Genomic DNA, 21,963 nt, shown 5'->3' with positions numbered 1-21,963 from the left:
TATGGATCATGTAATATACATGCATGCAGAAGCATCATAATAGTTCTGATAAAATATGTATGATCAGGGAGAGATTGCTCTTGATCACAGATTATGGATCATTTACCTTAATGGTACTTTTTCCATGGGTGCTATTTTCTGTGCAGGTCATTATCAAAGGAGAGAACTCGCATGGGGAATCAGTGTGTTTACGTATTTATCTCGAAGCATTTGCATGCATTTGCTCAAAGCTGTTAGTCCATCTGTGATCATGCTATTGTGTGTTGCCTGTGATGTGTAGCCTCGTATTAATCTGAAACCAAGCACGAGTGTGTTCTTACCAGGCAGGTCACAGCCGAGCACCTCCATCCTCATGCCGATCCCAGCGGGAGACCACCGCTCCGGAAACACTCTGATGTACTGGGCCACTATCTCATCAAACCTCCTCACCTCTGGAGTGTCATAGTGACTGTTCCCCTCGAAAATCTAAACACAGAGTGGCAGATGCAACACATTTGTTACAGTGGTGACTGTCTCATTTCACTGCAAGGAAAAACATGGATGAAACATTTTCTACCCCACAAGTATCGAAGATTTATTTATCTGCCAATTTTGACATCCCAAAGTTCATTGTGTGTAAAATATGGCAAACTTCTGTCGCCATTCCCCACTGATCCGACTTCCTATAAGACTGTATTTCCACACAGTGTGATCCTGCAGCGCTGCTTCAAAGGAAAGCATGTTGGAAGTATCACTGCTTCTCACAGAGTTTGTCTGAAAGCCAAAGCTGTCTAAGATACAAAACGATGAGTGATAGGTTTTACTCCATGTTTGTCTGATAAATCTAAAATCTGTCAGAGTGGGAGCACTGACGGCATTGAGGATGAGTGTCTTAAAACAATGAAGAACGCAGCAGAGGAAGTTAAAATGTGTCATTTCACCACTCCACCATTCACGGCTAATTGAAAAACAATAGGAAAATTGTGAGCCTGTCTTTCCAAAGACATATAACACTTCTAATCAGCATTGTTTTCATGCACAGTATGACACGTGTCATATAAATAACAACAGGGACTGTTTTTCCTTTGATTTTCAAGTAATTTTTTGAGGCGGCGTGTAGCAGCCGCTGGCAAAAACACAAGATTTATTACAAGCTGCAAACTGACAAGACTCTTCGCAAAATATGGACTGTGAAAGTTGTAATATTGGTTTCATTAATTACATTTTATCTTCCGTCTTCCCCATTTTTGGGGGGAATTTATGAAAAAAGGAACACATAAGATGAATTTCCCAGGATGCTCATTTAACAAGACAGGCAGATGAGAGAGAACAGGATTTAAGCATCAGGAGAAAAGCTGTACGCTCAGTAGTGCTATTAAAACGCTTTAAGACACAGTCTCAGAGAGGAGAACAGAGTTTAAAGTGCTCCGTCTTTCTGTGCGTTACACTGCCAGCCGTGTTGAGTGGTGATGCTGGAAAGACATTTTTAATTAACACCCATGAGAGACAAATACAGGATGAGTGAACAAGAGGATGAGACAGAGGGAAGCAGTGAGTGAGGGTGAAGCAGACCTAGAGTGGGAGACAGAAGCAGGAGGAATGAGGAGTGAGGTGATTAAATTGAATTATTATCAGAGCTGAGGCGGTAATAAAAAGGTTTTTTTTTCTCTCCAAAAAATGACTGAAAGAAAGAGAGACAGAGTTGAGAGGGGAAGAAAGAGAGGGAGAGTGTAGACGGGCTGAGTTGAAAGACAGCTATAAATAAACTACAAATGAGGGAGAGCTGACAGTGACAATTAGAAAGAGGAGGATACATATGTTTCTGTCAGGCAGACACAGATAGCGTGTGTGTGTGTGTGTGTGTGTGTGTGTGTGTGTGTGTGTGTGTGTTTGTGCTTTGTTCCCCTCTTTTACCTTTGCAAACCCAGTCTTGCTGTCAGTGATGTACGTCCAGTCTTTGCCTGTCAAGCTGTGTGCCAGTTTGTACTTCCTGACAAACGCTCTGTTCTCAGCGCTGGTGCTCCCCTCAAGCCCTCTTGCACCCTGGGTAATAATGCCACGCACCATCTTGGGCACCCCGAGGTCCACCTGCAACACAGAAGAAAAAGAAAATCAGCCCACCCTTTATAAAGTATAGGAACCAGTCACTTTCTAACTCTCTTTCCTGTTCTAGCAAATCAGACGTAGAGAGTTGATCAATTCCTGTAGTTTGTTGAAGACATAATGGGCATCAGAGCTAAATTCATTTTTAAATTTCTTTTCATAAGGCCAGGTCACTTTTAAAGAGAAATCAGTCCGTTTTTCTAATCACCTTTTTTTTTGTGGCAGATTGCTGGATGCTTTGTGATCTATGGGTAACAAATATTTCATATTTGCAATATTTACTTCTTGATGCATGACAAAGAAATACAATAACTCCCAACTGTAGCTTCTTATTCCCACATACAGATTTGTATGTGATGGAGAATCAGTTCTGTTTCAACAGAATTATTCATTATAGGGGGATGAGGTGACATACCTGTAACCATTCTTCTCCAGCTATGGGTTGTGTCGGGTTAGGAAACCAGCCTGAGCGACTGGCCACCAGCCTGGCAGCCCCCGTGGAGCCGTGAATATCTCTCATGGACGACGCAGAGATCTGGGAATCTGGTAGCGAGCCGGACAACATGCCCTGCAGCTCTGAGCAGGGAGCATCTAAACAGGAAGCACAAAGATCAGTGAGTTACCATATTTGCTATAACTGCCTGATTTTTAAAAACAGTACAATTTAGGTTTTTTCATTATTTCTGAGGTAAAGTTGCACTAAAGTTGACTTCTGTTCATTTTACTGCTCAAATCAACTCGCAGCAGGATTGTTGATGCCTTTAGCTTTTTTTGTAGGTCAAAGTAGAATATAACATTTCTTCCCCTGCTCTCCCTATGTGTTGAAAACCGCAACCAAGACTTGACAGTCAGCCAGAGACATTAGATCTTTAAACTGTCTGAAAATCAACCAAATAAACAAACAACATAAAAAATTAAATGATGTAAAAAGAAAATAACTGGACTTTTTTTTCTTGCAATAAAATGTTGATGTTGGAGCTTGATTTAATAGGAAAACAGACCCTAATACTTTCCGCCTCCGCATGCAACTGCAATGTTTCTTAGAGTACAGAAAAAAAAAGACAAAATGGACAAGTATAAAAGAAAGGATTTCCAGTTTGGATACTTATCTATAATGTTGAGTTGCTATCAAAGGATTAATATAATGCTTTAAAAGCCCTTGGATTTTTTGCTAAATGTTAGGTCAAAGTCTTTGCTCTGAACTCTTCCTAAATGATATTATGCAGAAACACCTCATGAGTGAATGTGACTTTAAGGTCAGGATTAATTTGGTGTCACAGTTTGTTTTCATCTGGGAATCTCTTAATTGTGACGTGAATAGTTAAAAACAACGACTGGTGTTTTGTTGCTTTCCATCGGCTCTTTTCATTATTTTTCCATCCTGCTGCTGCAAAGTTGATGCATAACTTTAACCGAGCTACCAAAGGGGGATTCTTCATGGGGAATTGAGCCGGCAAACTCCCGAATGCAGGAACTAAATGAAAGCATGTTTCAGATCAAAGAGGAACTGCTTATTATACTGACAAATGCGTTTTAGTCTAACACACATCAGATCATGTTACTGCAATAAATAATGATGAAAAACAAAGGCAACAAAACATGGTGACCATTTTTAGAGGAAAAATGATGTGGTGGAAGACAGAAAGAGTGTGCGAGGACGAAATGGAGGGAAGAGGAAGAAAAGGGAGAAGGTGAGGAAGGGGAGGGGAGATAGATAAAAGGTCAAACACAAAGATGGACTGAAGAGAGAACAAGTGAGTAGAAAAGGGTGAGAAAGATAAAGAGAGATTGTGTTGAAAGGAGAGAGGGACGGCGGATTGACAGTGAAGGGTGACGGTGATTGATGGTGACATTCTTTGGGGTCCACATGGAGATGAATGTTTAATGCCGTGACGTTTTGCGACCGCGCCTCACTTTGGTAAATAATGAATCAACAATAAACAACAACAGTCTGAGCGGGGCGAAGAAAGCTGCCTGAAGCTTTCGAATAGACGAGAAAGCTGATGATAGAAGAAAATTCTATCATTGCATTGTTTATTCTAAGTTTGCTATTTTTGCATCTTTCTGGTTAAGCAGCTGCGTTTCTGCAGGGTTTTTTTTTTTTTTTAAATTTTTTTAACAGAGGTGCACTGGGAGTCGATTAGAATATCATCTCTGGAGAGGACAGCAGCAGAAATATCTATCACACACTGGCATGAGAGCGCTTAAAGCTCTCTCATACTCAAACACACACACACACATATTTATATTTAAAAAATACACATACTGTATGAGAACTAACACACATGCAGACCGTTACCACACCAGCACAAAGTTGGATAATCGAGGTCTGGAAGGCTTAAACACACTTCTACTTGCACACGCTCTGATGTCTAGCCCACACATGAGCACACACATACTCCCACTGTGCTTTTACTGATAACAGGATCTCACAAAAGCTGTAAAGTACACCATTGAGGCTCTACCTTGCCAGAATGCATGCACATACATACACACACATGCAGTTTTGTAAATCATGCACACTGCACAAGCCTGGTGAGAAAAACGATAAAGGTGCTAAAAATAAGTGATTGATAGGTGCTGCAGGGCTGAAATAAAATGAGATTAAGGAAGGGGAGAAAGACGGGTGGAGGAACGAAGAGTTGAACGAGGCAGGGATGGAGAAGATTTAAGGCAAGGCAAAAGGGGCGGAGGGATGAAAGACAGCAGGAGAAAAGTGGGAATGGAAGCTGTCAGCAAAGGCAGGAGAAGGACAGAGGAACGAGCAGTGAGGAAGGAAGGAAAAACACAGCGACAATGAAGAAGGATAGGTAGAAAGAGAGAAAAAAGTAGAGGGAGAGACATAAAAGTGTGATTTAAGTTAATGACATGTCACTGACTGACTGCTTTATGTCTGCCTTTATAGGCCTGTGTAGGGCATTATCACATTCCCCCTGGCAGTGTGTGCGGGTGTGTGCTTGTCAATATGTCTATGTGCAGGGTGAAAAAAGAAAAAGACAAGATACTGCACAGCTATTAGCTACTTTGTTTGGATACAAAGTTTCCTCTGCAGTGTCTTTTTCCCTCAGAAAACCTCTAAAGTCACAAAATCTGTCCATCAACAAAACATTAGCTGTCAAGATTTGGCATAGAAAGTCAGTGTTTTCCTCTGTTTTGTGATGGATTGCAGGCATTATGGGGCAGCAGAGATGGGCGATTCACCAGGAAAAAGAAATGGCCGAAGGATGTGTTGAATTGGGTCTCACTGGCTGAAGTATAGTGTGAAAGGAAGCGTGATATATAATGCAATATCAGGCGTTAGAATAGGGTAAAAAGAAAAAAAAAGCCCAATCGGTAGACAAGAACAAGATACCTGATATACCTGTTTCTTTTGCCTGCCCAGTCTCTCCTTATTTTAAACACACACACACACACACACACACACACACACACACACACACACACACACACACACACACACACACACACACACACACACACACACACAGAAACACACAGGAGCGGTATCATATTGTTATGGGGTGATTGGGATTTGTGTGGGTGCTGAAATAGCCCTCCTAGATAAGAGCATATCTGTCCCTCTCAATGGCCGCTACGATGGCTGCAGAGAGAGGCCCTAACCTAATAATGATACAGTGGAGCTGGGACACACACACGCACACGCACACACACACACACACACACACACACACACACACACACACACACACACACACGCACACACAAATGGATTGAAACCACTCTCTCTTTCACCAGTTTTATAACACACACACACACACACAAACAGAGACAGTCTAATTAAGTTTTATCTATTTATAGTATTGAGCTGATTATGCTGGTTGAAATCGTGTTTGTTTGCCAGGGCTGCAGATGAAAGCTGAGAGCCTGTTACTCTCTGATGTTATCACCCACACATCACACTAGTATTATTCTATTAGGACTGAGCGTGTTTCTATTTGTGTGTGTGCGTGTGTGTGTGTGTGTGTGTGTGTGTGTGTGTGTGTGTGTGTGTGTGTGTGTGTGTGTGTGTGTGTAAGAGTGGGAGACAAAGAGGCAGGATATGTATATGAAAGAGCAAGGGCAAGGGTGTGAGTGCACATGAGGGCGTTTTTTTTCCGTGTGGATGTGAAAGAAAGAGAGGTAGATGACAGCAAGGCGAGGGAAGGATGACTAGGAACACTGGATGGATTGATGGATACATAAACAAAGGAATTATAAATCATTAGAGTTATATAAATCATGAAAGACAGCCCTTTCGTATGTCCTGGTTGTTTTCCAGGAAATGTTGTTTAGAGGAGATGTTTTTAATACGTTGAACCACCTTCTGAACCTTTAAAAGCCAATATATCATTGGTATAACAGTACTCGGTTTTTACAAGACTGAGTCCCATTGGGGGACAGAGCAGAAAAATGTATGAGAGACCTGCCAGAAAAAAAAAATCACTTCTTCTTTCTTACCCGTGATCTGACAGCCATAAAGCTCGAATCGAAGAGCAATGCCGTTCTTCCACGTCTGAGGTCTGATTCGGACGAAGCGGGCCAAGACCGGCTGTGGGATCCGATTTAGAACGACCTCTGTGGCATCAGCATTGGCATGGAACATCTACAGAGAGAGGAACAGAGGGATCTTTGTTAAACTGAGACAAATAGATAAAAGGGTTTTTGGTCTTTAACTTACAGAAAAGATAAACGCAGAATCAGGATCAGGGTTGGCAGTTTGTGCAGACAAACACACTTAGACATGCATAGTGTGTCTGACAGCTCTTACATACGACAGTAACGCTACATCACTCCTGTAACGCCACCTCAGATGCCACCTCAGTGGCAGATCAACTTCATCCTATCATTATGCCTCTGTGACACTTACATTGACAGCAAGGCAGAATAGAGGTGGAACAGAGGCACTTGTAAAGGCAATGTAAAAGGGGCTCAGGTCACCACTTAAAAGGGCCCAAACTGGATTACCTTACACTGTATAGATAGTTGTATATCCAAGAAGATTTTTTTTTAAGTCAGCCCCATTCCCATAACTTTTATACACACAAAGTTTACCTATTTAGCTTTGAATGGAACTAATTTTTTGGTAGGACCCGCATGGCCTAACTATAAGGAAATGGACAACAGTTTGTGACAGCGTAGAAAGAGATGCTTTAACAGGTTTCCAGGCAACAATAGAGTGTTCTTCCTACTGGACAGTTTTGACTGTTCAACAGGATGGAAAGGCCACTGACTTATCTTTCTGTTCTTTACACTACATGCGCACAGTGACTTGAAATGTTCTCTTCACAAAAGGAGGAAACAAGTGCAAATGTTTTCACACACACACACACACACACACACACACACACACACACACACACACACACACACACACACACACACACACACACACACACACATACACACAGACTGAGGGCACACTAAGCAATAAATCAATTGCTTAAATATGTGAGAGAGCATCCTCTTCTCACGTCCTCTTGACTTAACCACTCTCTCTCTCACACTCACACACACACAAACACAGACACACACACACACTGACACACACACTCACACCACCGTAAAAACATGTTTAATCCTTCACACACAGAGAGCAAAGAAAAACATGCAGTTGCCCCTCAATGAACATGAAAAAACATGATTTTTACAAATATGCTTCCTGACACAACTGTCACACACACACACACACACACACACACACACACACAGCAACACACTACTAAACACAAACTGCTGTACAAAGTGCCCTCAGAGATCCAACACTTTCCACCAAGCACACACACTCCTCACACACAGATCTTTTGAAAACACTCGCAGATAAAAAGGAAATTGAATGCAAGCGCACATGGCCAGAAGCACTCTTTTTGTCTCTTGACACCGAGACTTTATATCTCTGTCTATCTGAAGGAGTGTCATGTCTTTCTCTGCCTGTCTATGACTATCATCTCTGTTGGGCTCACCATAGGAAAACACAGCTGGGCTCCCTCTTTTCTCCCTATCATATCATGTTCAATCTCCTCTCTGTCTTCTGTTTGACATCTCTATCTCCCCCTCTCACTGCCAAGATAAAATACTGCTGTGAATCTAAGAAACAACTTGTCACGTTGTTTCATTAAAGAACCTCAAAGACTGTTTTCCAGCTGAAGTTTCTTCATTATGTTTCATGAATGCTGAAAACACAGCATCTAGTGTTTAATGCGGAGAGCAGCAAACCTCATTCAACAGAGCCAAAGGCCTTGCAATTACTTGCTTGGGTACGCATGTGTTTGCTTGTTTTCACAGTGTTTGAGGCTGTGTGTGTGAAAATTCATCACGTCTTCCTGTTCCCAATCCATTAAACAGTAGGGGTGACAAATGAAAGAGGTTTCTGGCTCACAGGAACAGGAGCAGGCTACTAGGCCAGCTGGGAAATGAACCCATGACCTAATGGATGTACAACACAGAGTCAGACTTAGCGAGCTGATGCCCTTACAGTGGCCTTAAATCCACAAACTGTGACCAGTTAAATGATGGAAAAATGCCGAAAGGCCCCAGAAGACTTAATGGGAATGTAGTAGCTGACTGTAATTACAAGCGTGTGTGTGTGTGAGTGTGTTGGCGTGTCAGTGTGTAAAAGTGTAATTATGAAGTCTCACTCTGAGGGGTTGGGGGCTAGCGGGTCTTTTCTGATTTCCCTTGGTGCACACTGAAACATTTCCTCAGTGAATGTTTGCGCACACACACGTGCACACACAAACACGCACACTCACACTTTGAATGTATAAGAGCACATAAGAGTGTATTGGAGCCTTTGATTAGTGGAGCACACGTGTTTGAATGGAAGTCTTTCCATGTCACTGTCCTTGCACGCTCTTCAAGGTGTGATTGTATGTTTGTGTATTTCACAGGCTCCTCTCTATACACAAGTCCTTGGTAACTAACATGACCTCCATTTTTGTTTTTCTTGCTTTGTAAAGGGTTACAAAATAGAGCAGGAACTCTTGATACTTCTGCTCTTTTACAGCGCTTCATTAAACTGACATCTGTTTTTGTAAGAAGTTTAATACTTGATAAGGAAAACGCCAGCAATGCTCACCGCAAAACACATTTAAAACATTAAAAAAACTGCCATTTTACAGTTTGAGAATCAGTGCCAAACTGTCCTACATTAAAAAAAAGTTCTTAATGCCTTTATGCCATCGGTGCAATCAGCAAACTTTGTAAATCTGTAATATCTTTATTTAAATAACTGCCGGGTCTTATCGTCACTTTTTGGAGTGATTTCTAAGAGTTAAAGATGTATGAGAAATGTGTTTTCTTGCTTAAAATGCATCACACAGGCAGTTTTTAAGGAGAAACCTCTCTATGCAAAGGGTTGCCATCTTTCCAGTCTTTCTACGTTTGAGGGTTAAACATAAATTGACACAATTCTTCCATCATAAGAGGCTGTAAAAAAAAGTACTTCAACTTATTTCAAAAAACATTTTTGGGTAGTTGTTGCTGGATATTCAAAAGACACCTCCCCTTACCCTGCAATGAGAATACTCAGTGGGGGGTATGAAAGATGATATGTAGCATCTCTGAGCTCTGACACTCCTTAATCAGTGTTAACAGAGTCTTTCTCAAAGGTTTCTGCAGCAATCAGCTAAGTGACCACAACAGCAAACCCAGGTCAGGTTGTGTGTGGGGGAAACAATGGCAGAGGAGTAAAGTTCAGCATCTGTTCCTGGTGTCAGCTTCACTTCTCTTTTCACACAGGTGTAAACATTTGATTGTTAAGAAGCATTCACAAAACACACAACGTATCATTTAGCAGCAATGCTAAGAGAATAATGCAGAGTGAGAGAAGTCCTCCATATTCAAATGGTGCTTTCATCTCTCAGTGGAGGTCACAGGTGACAGACATGGAGAGAATACTGTTTTCTCCTTCATTTACACACACCTGCTCTGCAGAATAACAATAGTGTGCAGCGCAGAAGGACACACATTGTGTATCAGCTCCTGGTTTGTTGTCAAAAGGAGACTAACCAGGCTTAACGTGTAACTACAGAAGAGAAAAAGGGCATGGCAAGGATTGGATTCACCTCGTGGGAAAGAAAAGAACAGGTGTGTGTGTGTGTGTTTGTGTGTCGCCCTGCAGGGCGGCAGTCAGTCAGCCGGTGAGCACCAGAGCAGACATGCTGAATTATTCAAATGTCCGTGCTGTGTGTGCTTTGTGTGTATGTGTGTGGATAGAGTTATAAAATAGTAAAACATCCTCCATCTCCTCTAATTTGATCACACAAGGACAAACACACGGAGACTTCGGTGAAGTAACCTGTGTTTGGCAACTGAATCCAGGTGTGTGTGTGTGACAGTACTTCTTCACAAATCCCTTAAAACCAAATGACACATATAACCCTAATATTATCCCCCTTTGCCCCTTTCCCCTTTTTTTCTCTCACCACTTTTCCTTTTTCATTTGTCAGATACTCTTCTTCCCCTCACCTCATCCCACCCTCCTCTAACCACTCTGCCGATTTATTTAATTCTCCTCTCTTGACATTCTTCCAGGCTGTGTTGCTGGGACCTCTGATCTTTCCGGAGGGATTCGTGGTCAACACCCCTGTCTGCTATTCTCATTATTCCTCCTCTCCTCCTTGCCTCATCCCTTCATCCATCTATCCCTCTTTCTTTTGCTCTGTGTTTCCCCTGTGAGCACTTCTTTCCTCTCCTTTGGCCTCCTTCCTTCGCTCACTTGTTCCACCATGAACCTTACTCTTCTCCTTGGCTTCCACCTCTCTTCCTCCCTGTGCAGAGCTCACTGTTACACTGTCCATCACTTCAATTCTTGACTGGTTGACCTTTTGCTTGTGTTTTCTTTCTGCATTTCTTTCTCTTCCTCTTTTTCAACTTTCCTTCACCCACGACAGCGTCCTCGACGCCTCTCTCTTCATCCATTCTCTCTTCCACAGATTAAATTGGGAATGGGAGGATTTGGTCTTGGCTGAGGCCTGGAGTAATGGCAGCGAGTCAGGAGGGCGAGATAATGTAGTTGTACCACATTGAGCTTAAACACATCTCTAACAGCAAAAAGGTCTTAGACCCCTGCAGAGGAACACTCAAACTAAGGCAAAATCATCTCTAAAGTCCAGGTCAATGAAAATTGCTGCATTTCTCGCCAAATGGTTGAGCTCTTATAACCAGGCCTACAGCCAAATGTGTATATTTAATCACAGAACATTTTAAGATCCGCTGCAGAGTGTCATTGGGTTAACCTTCCGCTCGCAAGCTCAGTTGAAGAGAACAATGATCTGACATCACTTGATCAGTTTGCATTGACGTGAAAAAAGGCTTATACATAAAAGACATAAAAGTAAGGCAAGATTAAAGGGAAAAAAGGGGAAAAGGCTATGAAAACTCAAAATACAAAATAGTTACAACTTTCTCTCCAACAGAGAAAAGGCTCTGCAGTGAGCATTTGGAGCGTACCATTCTTTGTCCCTGTGTCTTATTCTTTGCCCATCTGTTTGTTCCTTCCCCACATTCTCTGGTGCATGCCTTGATTCAGTACCTGTCATTTGGGAGCCTGTCAGTACAACGCAGGAACAAATGCTGTATGAATATTACTTCTCCTACTCCCCAAAACATTCCTGCAAGTTGACATGTATTCCATATGTTCCATCTGGTTCACTGTGGGCCTTAATGACACTATCACAGACATTACAGATCACACAAATCATTGTGATGCTGTGTGACATTAGCTCCGCCTCCACAGGCTGGCTCCCAGATGTTTAATCTAAAGTCTGAGTGTGTGCACAGTGGCTGTTTTAATAAGAGTAACTGGTGTGAGAAAGAAGCTAACATGCACTACATGCCTATATTTGTGTGTGCAATTTCAGTCAGAAATACGTAACGCTGTTGTGTACAACCGACAGAGAGCGAGAGAGAGAGAGAGAGAGAGAGAGAGAGAGAGAGAGAGAGAGAGAGAGAGAGAGAGAGAGAGAAAGAAAGAGAGAGAGAGCAAAAGTTATGCTATCCTCACATTTTCGTTTTTCTTTTCATTCATGTGGCTCCCATTAATTTTGGTCCTCCTTTAATGCCTCTTGATCATAAAACACTATTTTAATAAGTCACCCAGACAGACACACACCAAAAACTGTGGCCAAGTGCTGAAAGTCATTTGTTCAGGCAGCACAAACTTGCCTGTCCAAACCATGATGACTTTCTCCAGAACATATGGAGGGAGGGAGAACAAATGATGTAGTGCTGAGGGAGGCAAGAGAGGAGAGATGGAAAAGAGAGCAAGAATGGAGGGATGAGGTGGATGAAGATGTGAGGAGTATGCGGACAAGCAGGGAGGACGAGATGGATGAAGAGATTTTGAGAACTAGTGAAGGGGCTCAGTGCATGAAAATGTCAGGTACGAGATTCATGGACAAACGGATGATTTGATGTCGGTTCATCAAGTTCAACAGAAGGGAGTTAGGCCACTTCTGTGTATTCCTTTATTTGGTATAGAAAGGCTTATATATTGGAGGAAATCAATAAATCAGTGTTCCTTTACAGATTTCATGTGCATTAAAGTAGAAAAAAGTAAAATATTTCATGCTTGAAACTGCTCCAGGATCTGCTCTCAATTATTTAAACCATTTCCTCGAATTATCCTCTGAATGCAGACATGGGATTTTACACACCCAAACTATAAAACACCCTGCCAAAAGATCTTCTTGGCTGTTGCTTTTGAGTTATTTATATATCTTTCAGACACAGACTCCAACTTACATCCCAAAAACAAACAGAGACAGTTGGGAATCCAAGTCGGAGATACTTCAGCTTAAAAGGACAGACATCGGTCTCAAGGTTGACATGACCTTTTGATCTTTATGTGACCTTTTCTCAACTCTCTCTGCTATAACCAAGTGGCACATTCTGTTGTTTAAATTAAAAAAAGGCACTGCAGAAGTGCAAAGCAAAAACTGCTTTCTCTTGGTCGTCCACTTGAGGCTGGCTGCAAGAAATCCACATTAGGTCCCATACTTTTGGGGCAAAGGGCGCAGTTTCTTAGCATAGTAAATATGCAGACTGCTAAAAATGGCTTAAGTGGACACTAACCTTTAAGTACTTCTTCAGCTTAACCTTTTGGCCAGTTTCTAAATCCATCAAAAGTTAGGTGGCCATAACATTTCTAATATCGCGACCCCCATTATCGGGCTTAAATAGTTCTCTTCAGAAACCAATGAGTGACATCACTGAGACTTCTTGTGTTTTTATAGTCTATGTCTCTAACGTTCTTTTACTTCCTCTCCTGAGAAATTATACAATAGTAGATCAATTTGTGCTTCTCGTGGCTCTGCACAGAAAGATCAGACTGCCGCACTGACTGACTGCCAGGGGGTCAAAATGCTCAAAAGACCCCTAACCGGTTGGTGTTAGATGGTGCATGCATGTGTGTTTAGAAGACAAGGGAATGATATTCAACAAGAAGCTGGTGCTGATTTATTCTAAACCTCTCCTCCTACTCCTCAAACACACACACATTCACAACCACATGCACACCCACACACCCCTTTGTGTCTCCCCTAAGCACTCAGCTCTGAGGCAGCTTTCCAGGGTTATGGGAGAATCAAGGGGGATTATATGGGGGGTGACACCAACCTCCAACCTCAAAACATCATCATTAATCGGGCTATTGTTGTTTCATACCCAGCTGTCGTCAAAAAATTGCTGAGTGACTGACATTACAGCTGATTGAATGTTAAACTGATTTATTGGGTCATTTTTTAACACATGTTAATGGAACAATTTATCGACCACTTATATTGTTACTTTTGAACAAAACCTCTAAACAAGCTTAATAGCTATAAACCTGATGAAAAACATGCTTACACCCACTTTCTAGTCTTCCTTTTATCATTCTATACTTTTTTCTCCCTCACTACATTTCGTTCCACATCTCCCTATGTGTTTTATCTATCAATCACTTCTCTGCGAGTTAGCTACAGCTATAAGCCTTCTGGGATCTGCAATCCACAGAGGAACCGCATGCAGATGGTAAGACTGGATCTCCTGTTTCCCCTTATACAGCAAAAATAATGTGTACATAGACATGTGAGTGTGTGTGTATGCATTGGGTTAATGAAGGAATGATGGTTTATAGCACACAGTTGGACGTGGCGTTTGACCGCAGGACAAACATATGTGAGCGCTCGAGCAGTGGGAGCACAAGTGTGATGGAAAAAACAGCCACAACCACTGGAACGCTCCTGCACTTTAATTGCAGTTGCAACCATTTTAAAGACCCGCAGCACTGTCTGCTTCATTTCTGCCCAGCACTCCCAGTCTGCACCCCACTGACTGATGATTCATCATGCTTTAACGCCTCTGAGAGAGGCAGCTCACAAAACCTGTCCAAGCAGGTCGACACAAGGCAGAAATCTGACCAGTAAGTAACAGAAACCAGATGGGATGTGAAAAGCAGACTGAGCGGTGTGAGCGTAGCTGCGTTCAGTGATGTAAGGTATCTTTTTTTTGCTTGGAGACGTGTGCTGTTTCTGGCTTGGTCGTAAACCTTTAAACGAAGCCAACTGAACGGCGGTGGAATGGCTGTAATTGAAGACACACCGGTTGAATTCTGGGCTTGTGGTCAACTCTTGCTGCATATATTCCGTCTCATGCTTTTCTCGGCCTCTTCCATATGTGTGCATGTCGAGGCAAGTGTGTCACCTAAGAGCATCCAGACTTTCTCCAGTTGCCCTGATTAGTTTGCGGTCAAACCCCTGGCACCAGTGTGTGTGTCTGTGTGTGTGTGTGTGTGTGTGTGTGTGTGTGTGTGTGTGTGTGTGTGTGTGCTTGTACATGAGTCTGAGCCTACCTTATGATTCTTGCCATGCCTGTAGATCATCCAGTCCTCTCCATTGGTGCTGACCTCCAGCTTGAAGGTGGTGACATGGTAAGCCTTCTGAGTTTCCTTTGAAATGGCACCTTGAGTGGCGATGCCTGTTAGCACCTTCAGAGTATGTAGGTCCACCTGTTGGTAAATAGAAGAGCAGAGACTCATTAGTATAGAACAAAACACCATCTGCATATAATGAAAACATGCTACATTAAACAAGCGGAAACTGATCAGTGTGTCTCGGTGTAGAAGAAGAGATTAATGCTGAGGCAACTGTACTGAAGATTTTTTTTTTAATCAAAATAACTGAATTGAAGATATAAATCCAAAGTATTGATAACAGAATAGAAAGGGTAGAAAACGTATTTTAAAGTCCTAAACATGCTTTCTGTCCTTTTCAGGGCTGAATCCAATCAAACCTCAGTTTGTAACCAAAAACCCAAGTTATACACCTTTAAAAATGCCCTCTTGCTGTGGCTTTTTTGAACAATACATAACCACGCAAATATTCACCGAAACGTATCAACATCCTTTCCTGCTCTCCGTTCCTCTGCAACTCTTATCCCCCTCTCTCTCCTCTCCCTCTCTCCCTCCTGGCCGATCAATAGTAATGACCTGGGGCTCATTTTAATTTCCTCCCATACAATAGCCATAATCACCAACCCATCCTGATTGTGGATGCTACGCTACGTGTTCTGAATGCTGCTCGCTGTGGTGTATTGAACATGGATCCCAGTGTGTAATAGATGCAGACTACAGACTCCTTCATTTCAAAGTACCTCAAGTAGACACACGTTTGTTTTGCTCAACAGTGCCTAAAATAAGTAACTCAAGCAGAAAAAGTTAATAACAGAATGAGATAAAAGGTATTCTCTATGATTCAATTTGTTCAGAAGTTTAATAGATGTAATTTGTACTGTTCCTTGTGAAGAACACAGCACACATTAGTATATCCCAATTTTACGCCCTCAGTTTACATGTTCTCCACTACACTGGGATATCGATTGGAGATACAGGCGTCCACTTTAGAAAATAACCTCTTGTATGGAAGAGAAAAGAGCCTCAGACAAAAACAGGCTGCAGACAAATAAAGAGCGCACGATGAGAAAAGGTTTATTGTAAGTTATAACATTTTTTCTTCTCCATTGAAGCTGTTGAAACCTGTAGATTAATCAGAAGTTGTTGTGTGTGTTTCAGAGTGTGAGCGCTGTGTGTCCCACTGGGGTATAGTACAAAACACGGAGGGAGGTAAAATGCTGCGCTTGTTATCTGTCAGAGAGACAGGTGTTTTAGATTAGTTCCAACACACACACTAAAACACACACACACACACACACACACACACACACACACACACACCCCTGCACGCTTAGGGCCTGACAGAGATCCACCAAGACAACTAATCGATAGTCCGGAACTGAGGACAGAGAAGAATGAGAAGAGGAAGGGTCAGGAGAACAGGAATAAAAGAGAGAGAGAGAGAAAGAAGAGAAGGAGGTGAAGAATAAATGAATTAGGGGGGAGAGAGAGGGGGAGAGAGGGAGAGAGGGAGAGAGGAAGAGAGGGAGAGAGGGAGTGAGGGAGATGCTAAGTGAGCCTTCCCAAGGCTTCTCATCAATCACAGAGTTGTTAGAATAACGGAGCCACCGGAGCTCACATCATCAATCTGCAGCACACCTCACTGGACCAGAGCAGAGACACACAGAATAGAACAGATCAGAATAGAAATGAACAAAAGGAGTGTGAAATATAAAATAGAGAAGAGAAAAGAGAGAGGGAAAGAAGAGACTTGGGTTGGTAATCGGATGGTCGCAGGTTCATGTCTCAGTGCTGACCAAGATGTGGAAGTAGTTTTGGTAGTCGGAGGGTGCTAGGTCACTTGCTGAGTGCTGCTGTAATTCATGCTTAAGTGTGTGAGAAGCATGCTGAGTTGAAAATAAATGAATAGAATGAAAATAAGGGAAAGAAACAGAATGCACCAACATAAGCTAAATCAGAGAAAGTGAGAGGTTTAAACTATACACGTGGCTCTTGAGCTAACATAGCAAAGCACACATGCCTGAGCCGCATGGGTCACACATCATATCGCACACACTCATATATTAAAACGCACCACACACAATCCGTTATAAGAGAACCGGGTGCAAATTCAAGAGGGAGAGGCATGTTGGCATTTATGACAGCTGCTTGTCAAGACAGGAGCTTGAAATTGCACACACACATAAACACATTCTAACATGTACACAAAGACACACACACAGGGCCTTGCTCTCTGCTAGGTGTTAACGCAGGGGAACAGCTGAGAGCCTCTGTGGAACGCAGCCACCTGACTGAACACCGGTGACCAGATAGAGGCTGCATGACGGCATAAGGCGAGCAGAGGATTCGTTTGCAGCCGACTGTCAAGATAATTTTATGCTAAAACTTTGTTGATGTTTCTTAAATGATGACATCCAAGTCCGGGGTCTTTCTGCGGGCTGATGAGGCCAAGATGAGCGGCAGAAAAAAAAAATCCATGCAAATATGGAGAGTCGTTTAACTTGTGCACATCAGGCAAATTCTTCAATGTCAGCTCGTTTTGGAAGTGAGAGAGAGTCAGCTGCGGTAGAGGTGAGACAGGAAGGAAGCCTGATGAGACTGATGAGACCTTGGCCTCATGCTACCTCCTGGCCTCAGTCCCTTCCTGTGTTTTGCTGGCCCTCGCTTTGGCCTCAGTGGAGCTCAGACAATCAAAACTACTGCTTCCATTCAACATCTGTCTGTGGCTGTCTGTGGTTTAATCTTTGTTCCTGAAAAATAACAGATGAGTCGTTTGTCTGGTTCTTATCTCTCGCTGGATCCTTTACTGTTAAATGTGAATACGTCATCACTTAATAGAAGCTACACATCATTGGCTATCCAATCTCAGGAAAAAGGATGGAAAAAAATACAATTAAAAATGCACCATTTATATTCATGGGATGGATGGTTGACTTTTTTCAAGGAAGCTGAGAATGCAGCAGTTTGTAATCTGCTTTAAGCAATGAGCTTTTGGCTTTCAAAACTTGCCCTTAAAATTTTACAAACGCGTGAGATTACATCTAACATTAGCTGAAGTTATGCTACTGTATTTTAAAACAAAGTAAACCATTAACAAACCATACAGAAAAACTGAACTCTCCACAAGGCTATGCACAAGTTGTTCGCACCCAACATGATAATGCGTTGTTTACAGAAGGCGTCTTTCTGTTCAGTGCCTCGTGGGCTGGTTTGGATCCATTTCTGGCTGAGCTTGTGTATGAACCTCACACTGCCTTTCCCCTCTCACCCAGACAGCCTCATAACTCAGCCTCGGCACAGGGATGGCACAAAGTTGGCACTGCGATATAATACAGGAAACAATGCCTTACCCAAGCATGTAGCTGTTAAACCTTGATATCACTACACCTCCCACTCACTCGCTCTCACTCACTTTCTCTCCCCCACACACATAAATATATATACACAACACAAATATAGCTGTGGTAGAGTTATTATGTGAGAGTTGTCAACACAAAAGAAGTGATGCTATAAAAATCAGAATGCAGGCTGCTTTTAGTTAGGGCGGAGTAAAGTTGTGAAAGAAGATCTTTTTTCAGGACGGCGGTTTTGCGTTATGAAATTAATAATGAAAAAAAAAAATCCAGTGCCTGAAATCTCTTATTTTCTGAGGCACATAAAAAACAAGCATTGAAAGGGAAAGGATGTTAAGTTAAGTAGTGAAATGCAGTCCAGTACTGTCAGAGAAAAGGTTTTCATCCTCACACTGTGCTTGTTTATATCCAACAAAAGCCATTTATCAAAGTTTAGTGGAAGACTGTGTTCACCGTTTTAAGTTCATCAGTAGTAATGGGTTGTGTCACACGTTTCAAGAGCATGTTTTCTGAGTTGAACCATGGCCATGTGCTTCAGCAGCTTAAAAAGGAATGGCTTTTGACTTACCTGCTCTACAAGCAGATATTGAAATGCTGCTTTGGATATATAACAGCGAAAGACAAATTATATTTGCTCAATACACTTTCCTGTTGAAATACAGTTGTTATTGCAAATGTGTGGCATGTAAAAGTTATTTCTAAGAGACATGGTCAATCTAATTTACATTTAGACACATAGGTGTGATTTTAGTTCATTGTTCACAGGGATTTAGGATACATGCCAACAGTTGCAAGTGACATTAATTCCCGGCCCTGATATAGACATTTTGAACGATGAATCCTACATACGTTGATTTCCCCCAGGTCTAATTTCTGATACTAAAGCTAAGAACAAACTTGTACCTGTATGTACTCTCTGTTGCTGTCTTTGTTGGGCGTCCATCCATTGTCATTGTAATTGAGTCGGGCCTGTCTGGGGAGCCAATGTTCATCATAGAAACTTGACGACGCTGTGATCTGGTCGTCTGTGATCTTACCCGACTCCAGACCAAAAGCATTACTACAGTGGAACGCTACAAGAGGGTGTGAAGAGAGGAAGAGATTAAACCCAGGATTGTTGCAAATTTTCCAATTTCTTTAAATAAATAAAAAAACTTTGACTTACTTTCACTGACTTCCTTGTGTGTCATGTTGTACCGAGCTGAGAAGCCGTCTTTTGCTACAGCCATGTCAGTGTGGAAGGACAGAGCGAGAATCCCGGTAGATGATTGGATCTCTGGAGGAAACCTCGTCCCACAGTATCGACCAATTAGAGGACCCACTTTGGATATAAGGATAATTATTGTGTTAGCCGTCAGTCTGTTAATATCCTTCTATAAACCTGTATGACCCATAATATTATAGCTTGTCAGTTACGCAAGACCTGTCAAGGATCTCACTCATCCAGGTATCAAGATGTTACACTGAGTTCTCATTCTTTAACACATACATTTATCCCATAATCCTCACATCTGTTACTCTATATCCAACGTTATTGTATTTTCCAATCATGCATTATCCTTTACTCCCTCCTCCACTGACAGCTGCTCATCACTCCACCCTCTCATGTCATCACCTCTCCCTCCTCCATCTATCCACTCTATAGATATATACAGTGTATTTGTAAATCCAAGGACCTAAGTGATTCCTCTACTGTCTTCTTCTCTGATTCCACAACTTGTATATGTCAACACAAACAGATGAGTGTGATTAAGAGCCCAAGGGTGTGTGTGTGTGTGTGTTTGTGTGAAGGGCAGGGAGCACAGATAGTAGACTCATCCTTCTCTTTTCTGACTCCACTCTCACACTAACAGACACACATGAGGAAGCCCGGAGAGGAGGAGGAGGAAGACAAGAAAATAGCTGCCAATCGATCGGGGCTATTGATTTTTTTCTTTGCTTTTGGACCGGGTGGATGTTTGAAATAGGGCTCTTGAGCAAATAATAGTAATAATTCTTTACTTGATGGTTGTGAGGAAAAAGAGAGGGAAGACATTAGAAAATATCAGGAGAGGAGAGGCATAAACAGGTTTTTTTTTAATAAATTAAAAGTGAGGTCAAACATATTTATTGCATTTAATTTTTCTTGATTAATTTATTTTGAAGAAGTAACACACAGCACATTTGACCCCTGCAAACACATGTGGACACATGCACACACAGAATTCCATAACCTCTTCTCTTTATAATTTGGTATGTGAATACGTGAACCCTATTCTCCTTCGCAACCTGTTGTTTCTCTAAATTTTACTACTTTCTCTGGTTGTTTATCCTCTGTTTCCATTTGCACTTCCTTTGAATAAATATATAATTTAAAGCCAGGTCTCTCGTTTCAATCTCTCCTCCCTCTTGCCAAAAGCCTTTAACCTCATAAGAAACATACATGGTCATTGTTTGTGCCTTAGGTCTTTTTCTTCATCCTCCCTTCCTGCTTAGGACTGTACACTCCTGTACAGGGCAAATCCAAGTCCTTCAACTCTAAAGCTCATCCTGCAGAGTTCCTTCCCTTTCAACCTCCTCCCACTTCATTTCACCTTCCTTCCCTTCCTTTCATCCTGATGTCTTCCTTGTGTTCTTTGCACATCACTCACAGCAGAACGCTTTCATCCTCTCTTTCTTTCAAACCAAAGTTGTATCTTCTGTCTAGTCGTCTTCATTTACTTCTTTGTTTTGAGCTAAAGGGTAGGTGATTTAGTTACAGTTGTGGAAATTCTCTTTGCATCCAAACAGCAAGCAAAGTAATGTAATGTACTATCAGGAAAAGAAGCTGATTAAAACAATTTCATAAGTTAATCCAATTATTTTATTTAACCTGTATGAAATACTTTGACCACCATGTCTTTCTACCTGTCTACAACTTGTGAGTTGAGAGACGTAGCAATAAAAACAAGATCCAGTACCCGTGAATCCAAATCTCAAGTAAAAGAGAATGAAATTGCACAGAAAATATACAATTCCGAGTTGACCCTCCCTTCCTGCTTCCAGTGCTTCTTCCTGAACTCTCTCCAAACCAACCTGTTTCTTTATCCTTCCCAGTCTTTTTCCTTAAGGGCGGACCAGAGGTCTCCTAACCTTCATTTACTCATCCCAAAATCTCCTCCCTTTGTTCCAGTCTTCCCAGCAGCAGAGGACTTCTCTCTGCCCTTCCACCGCTCTTCTTTTGCTTTCTACCTCTTCCAACCCTTGAAACTGTATCCAAGGTCTCTGTGCCTTAGATTCACCCTTCTAAGCTTTTCCAGTCCTCCTGAGCAACTAGAACAGAAATATCCTAACCCTCTAGTGTTCCTCCTCTCACCTCCCCTCTTTTCTCCTTCCTCTCAGCTACTCCTTTTTTATTTTCCCCTTGAATACTTGTGTTGTTTCTCCACGATGTGTGCCAACATCCCGCCTGTAAGCTTAGCTTTCATCTACCAACGCAGAGTGACTAAAATAGTTGCTACTCCACCTCAGTCAATAATGATGTAGGCAGGGCAGAATGCACAACATTTTAACTTTACCCAGAGTATTGACTCATGAAGAGGTAAAATGATTGTTCAACACCTCCATTAAGATCATCATTATCAATGCTTTTGTCAAAACACCACTTGCAGATGATCA

General features: G+C 42.0%; 1 protein-coding gene across 3 annotated transcripts in view; it reads right to left on the bottom strand.

Moving 5' to 3' along the window:
* Positions 1-21,963, bottom strand: part of nrp2b (neuropilin 2b) — a 95,311-nt gene that overhangs the window by 39,155 nt on the left and 34,193 nt on the right. For all 3 annotated transcript variants that reach the window (XM_079357401.1, XM_079357400.1, XM_079357402.1), the window contains exons 5-11: positions 19,493-19,648; positions 19,231-19,400; positions 14,915-15,070; positions 6,541-6,685; positions 2,498-2,673; positions 1,894-2,067; positions 321-465 (exon numbers count right to left, since the gene is read on the bottom strand). In XM_079357401.1, coding sequence (XP_079213527.1) covers positions 321-465; positions 1,894-2,067; positions 2,498-2,673; positions 6,541-6,685; positions 14,915-15,070; positions 19,231-19,400; positions 19,493-19,648 — 1,122 coding nt within the window. The remainder of the gene's footprint in view (positions 1-320; positions 466-1,893; positions 2,068-2,497; positions 2,674-6,540; positions 6,686-14,914; positions 15,071-19,230; positions 19,401-19,492; positions 19,649-21,963) is intronic.

This window comes from Symphodus melops (genome assembly GCF_947650265.1).
Source record: "Symphodus melops genome assembly, chromosome: 12".
NCBI lineage: Eukaryota > Metazoa > Chordata > Actinopteri > Labriformes > Labridae > Symphodus > Symphodus melops.
This window is presented reverse-complemented; position numbering and strand designations above follow the sequence as displayed.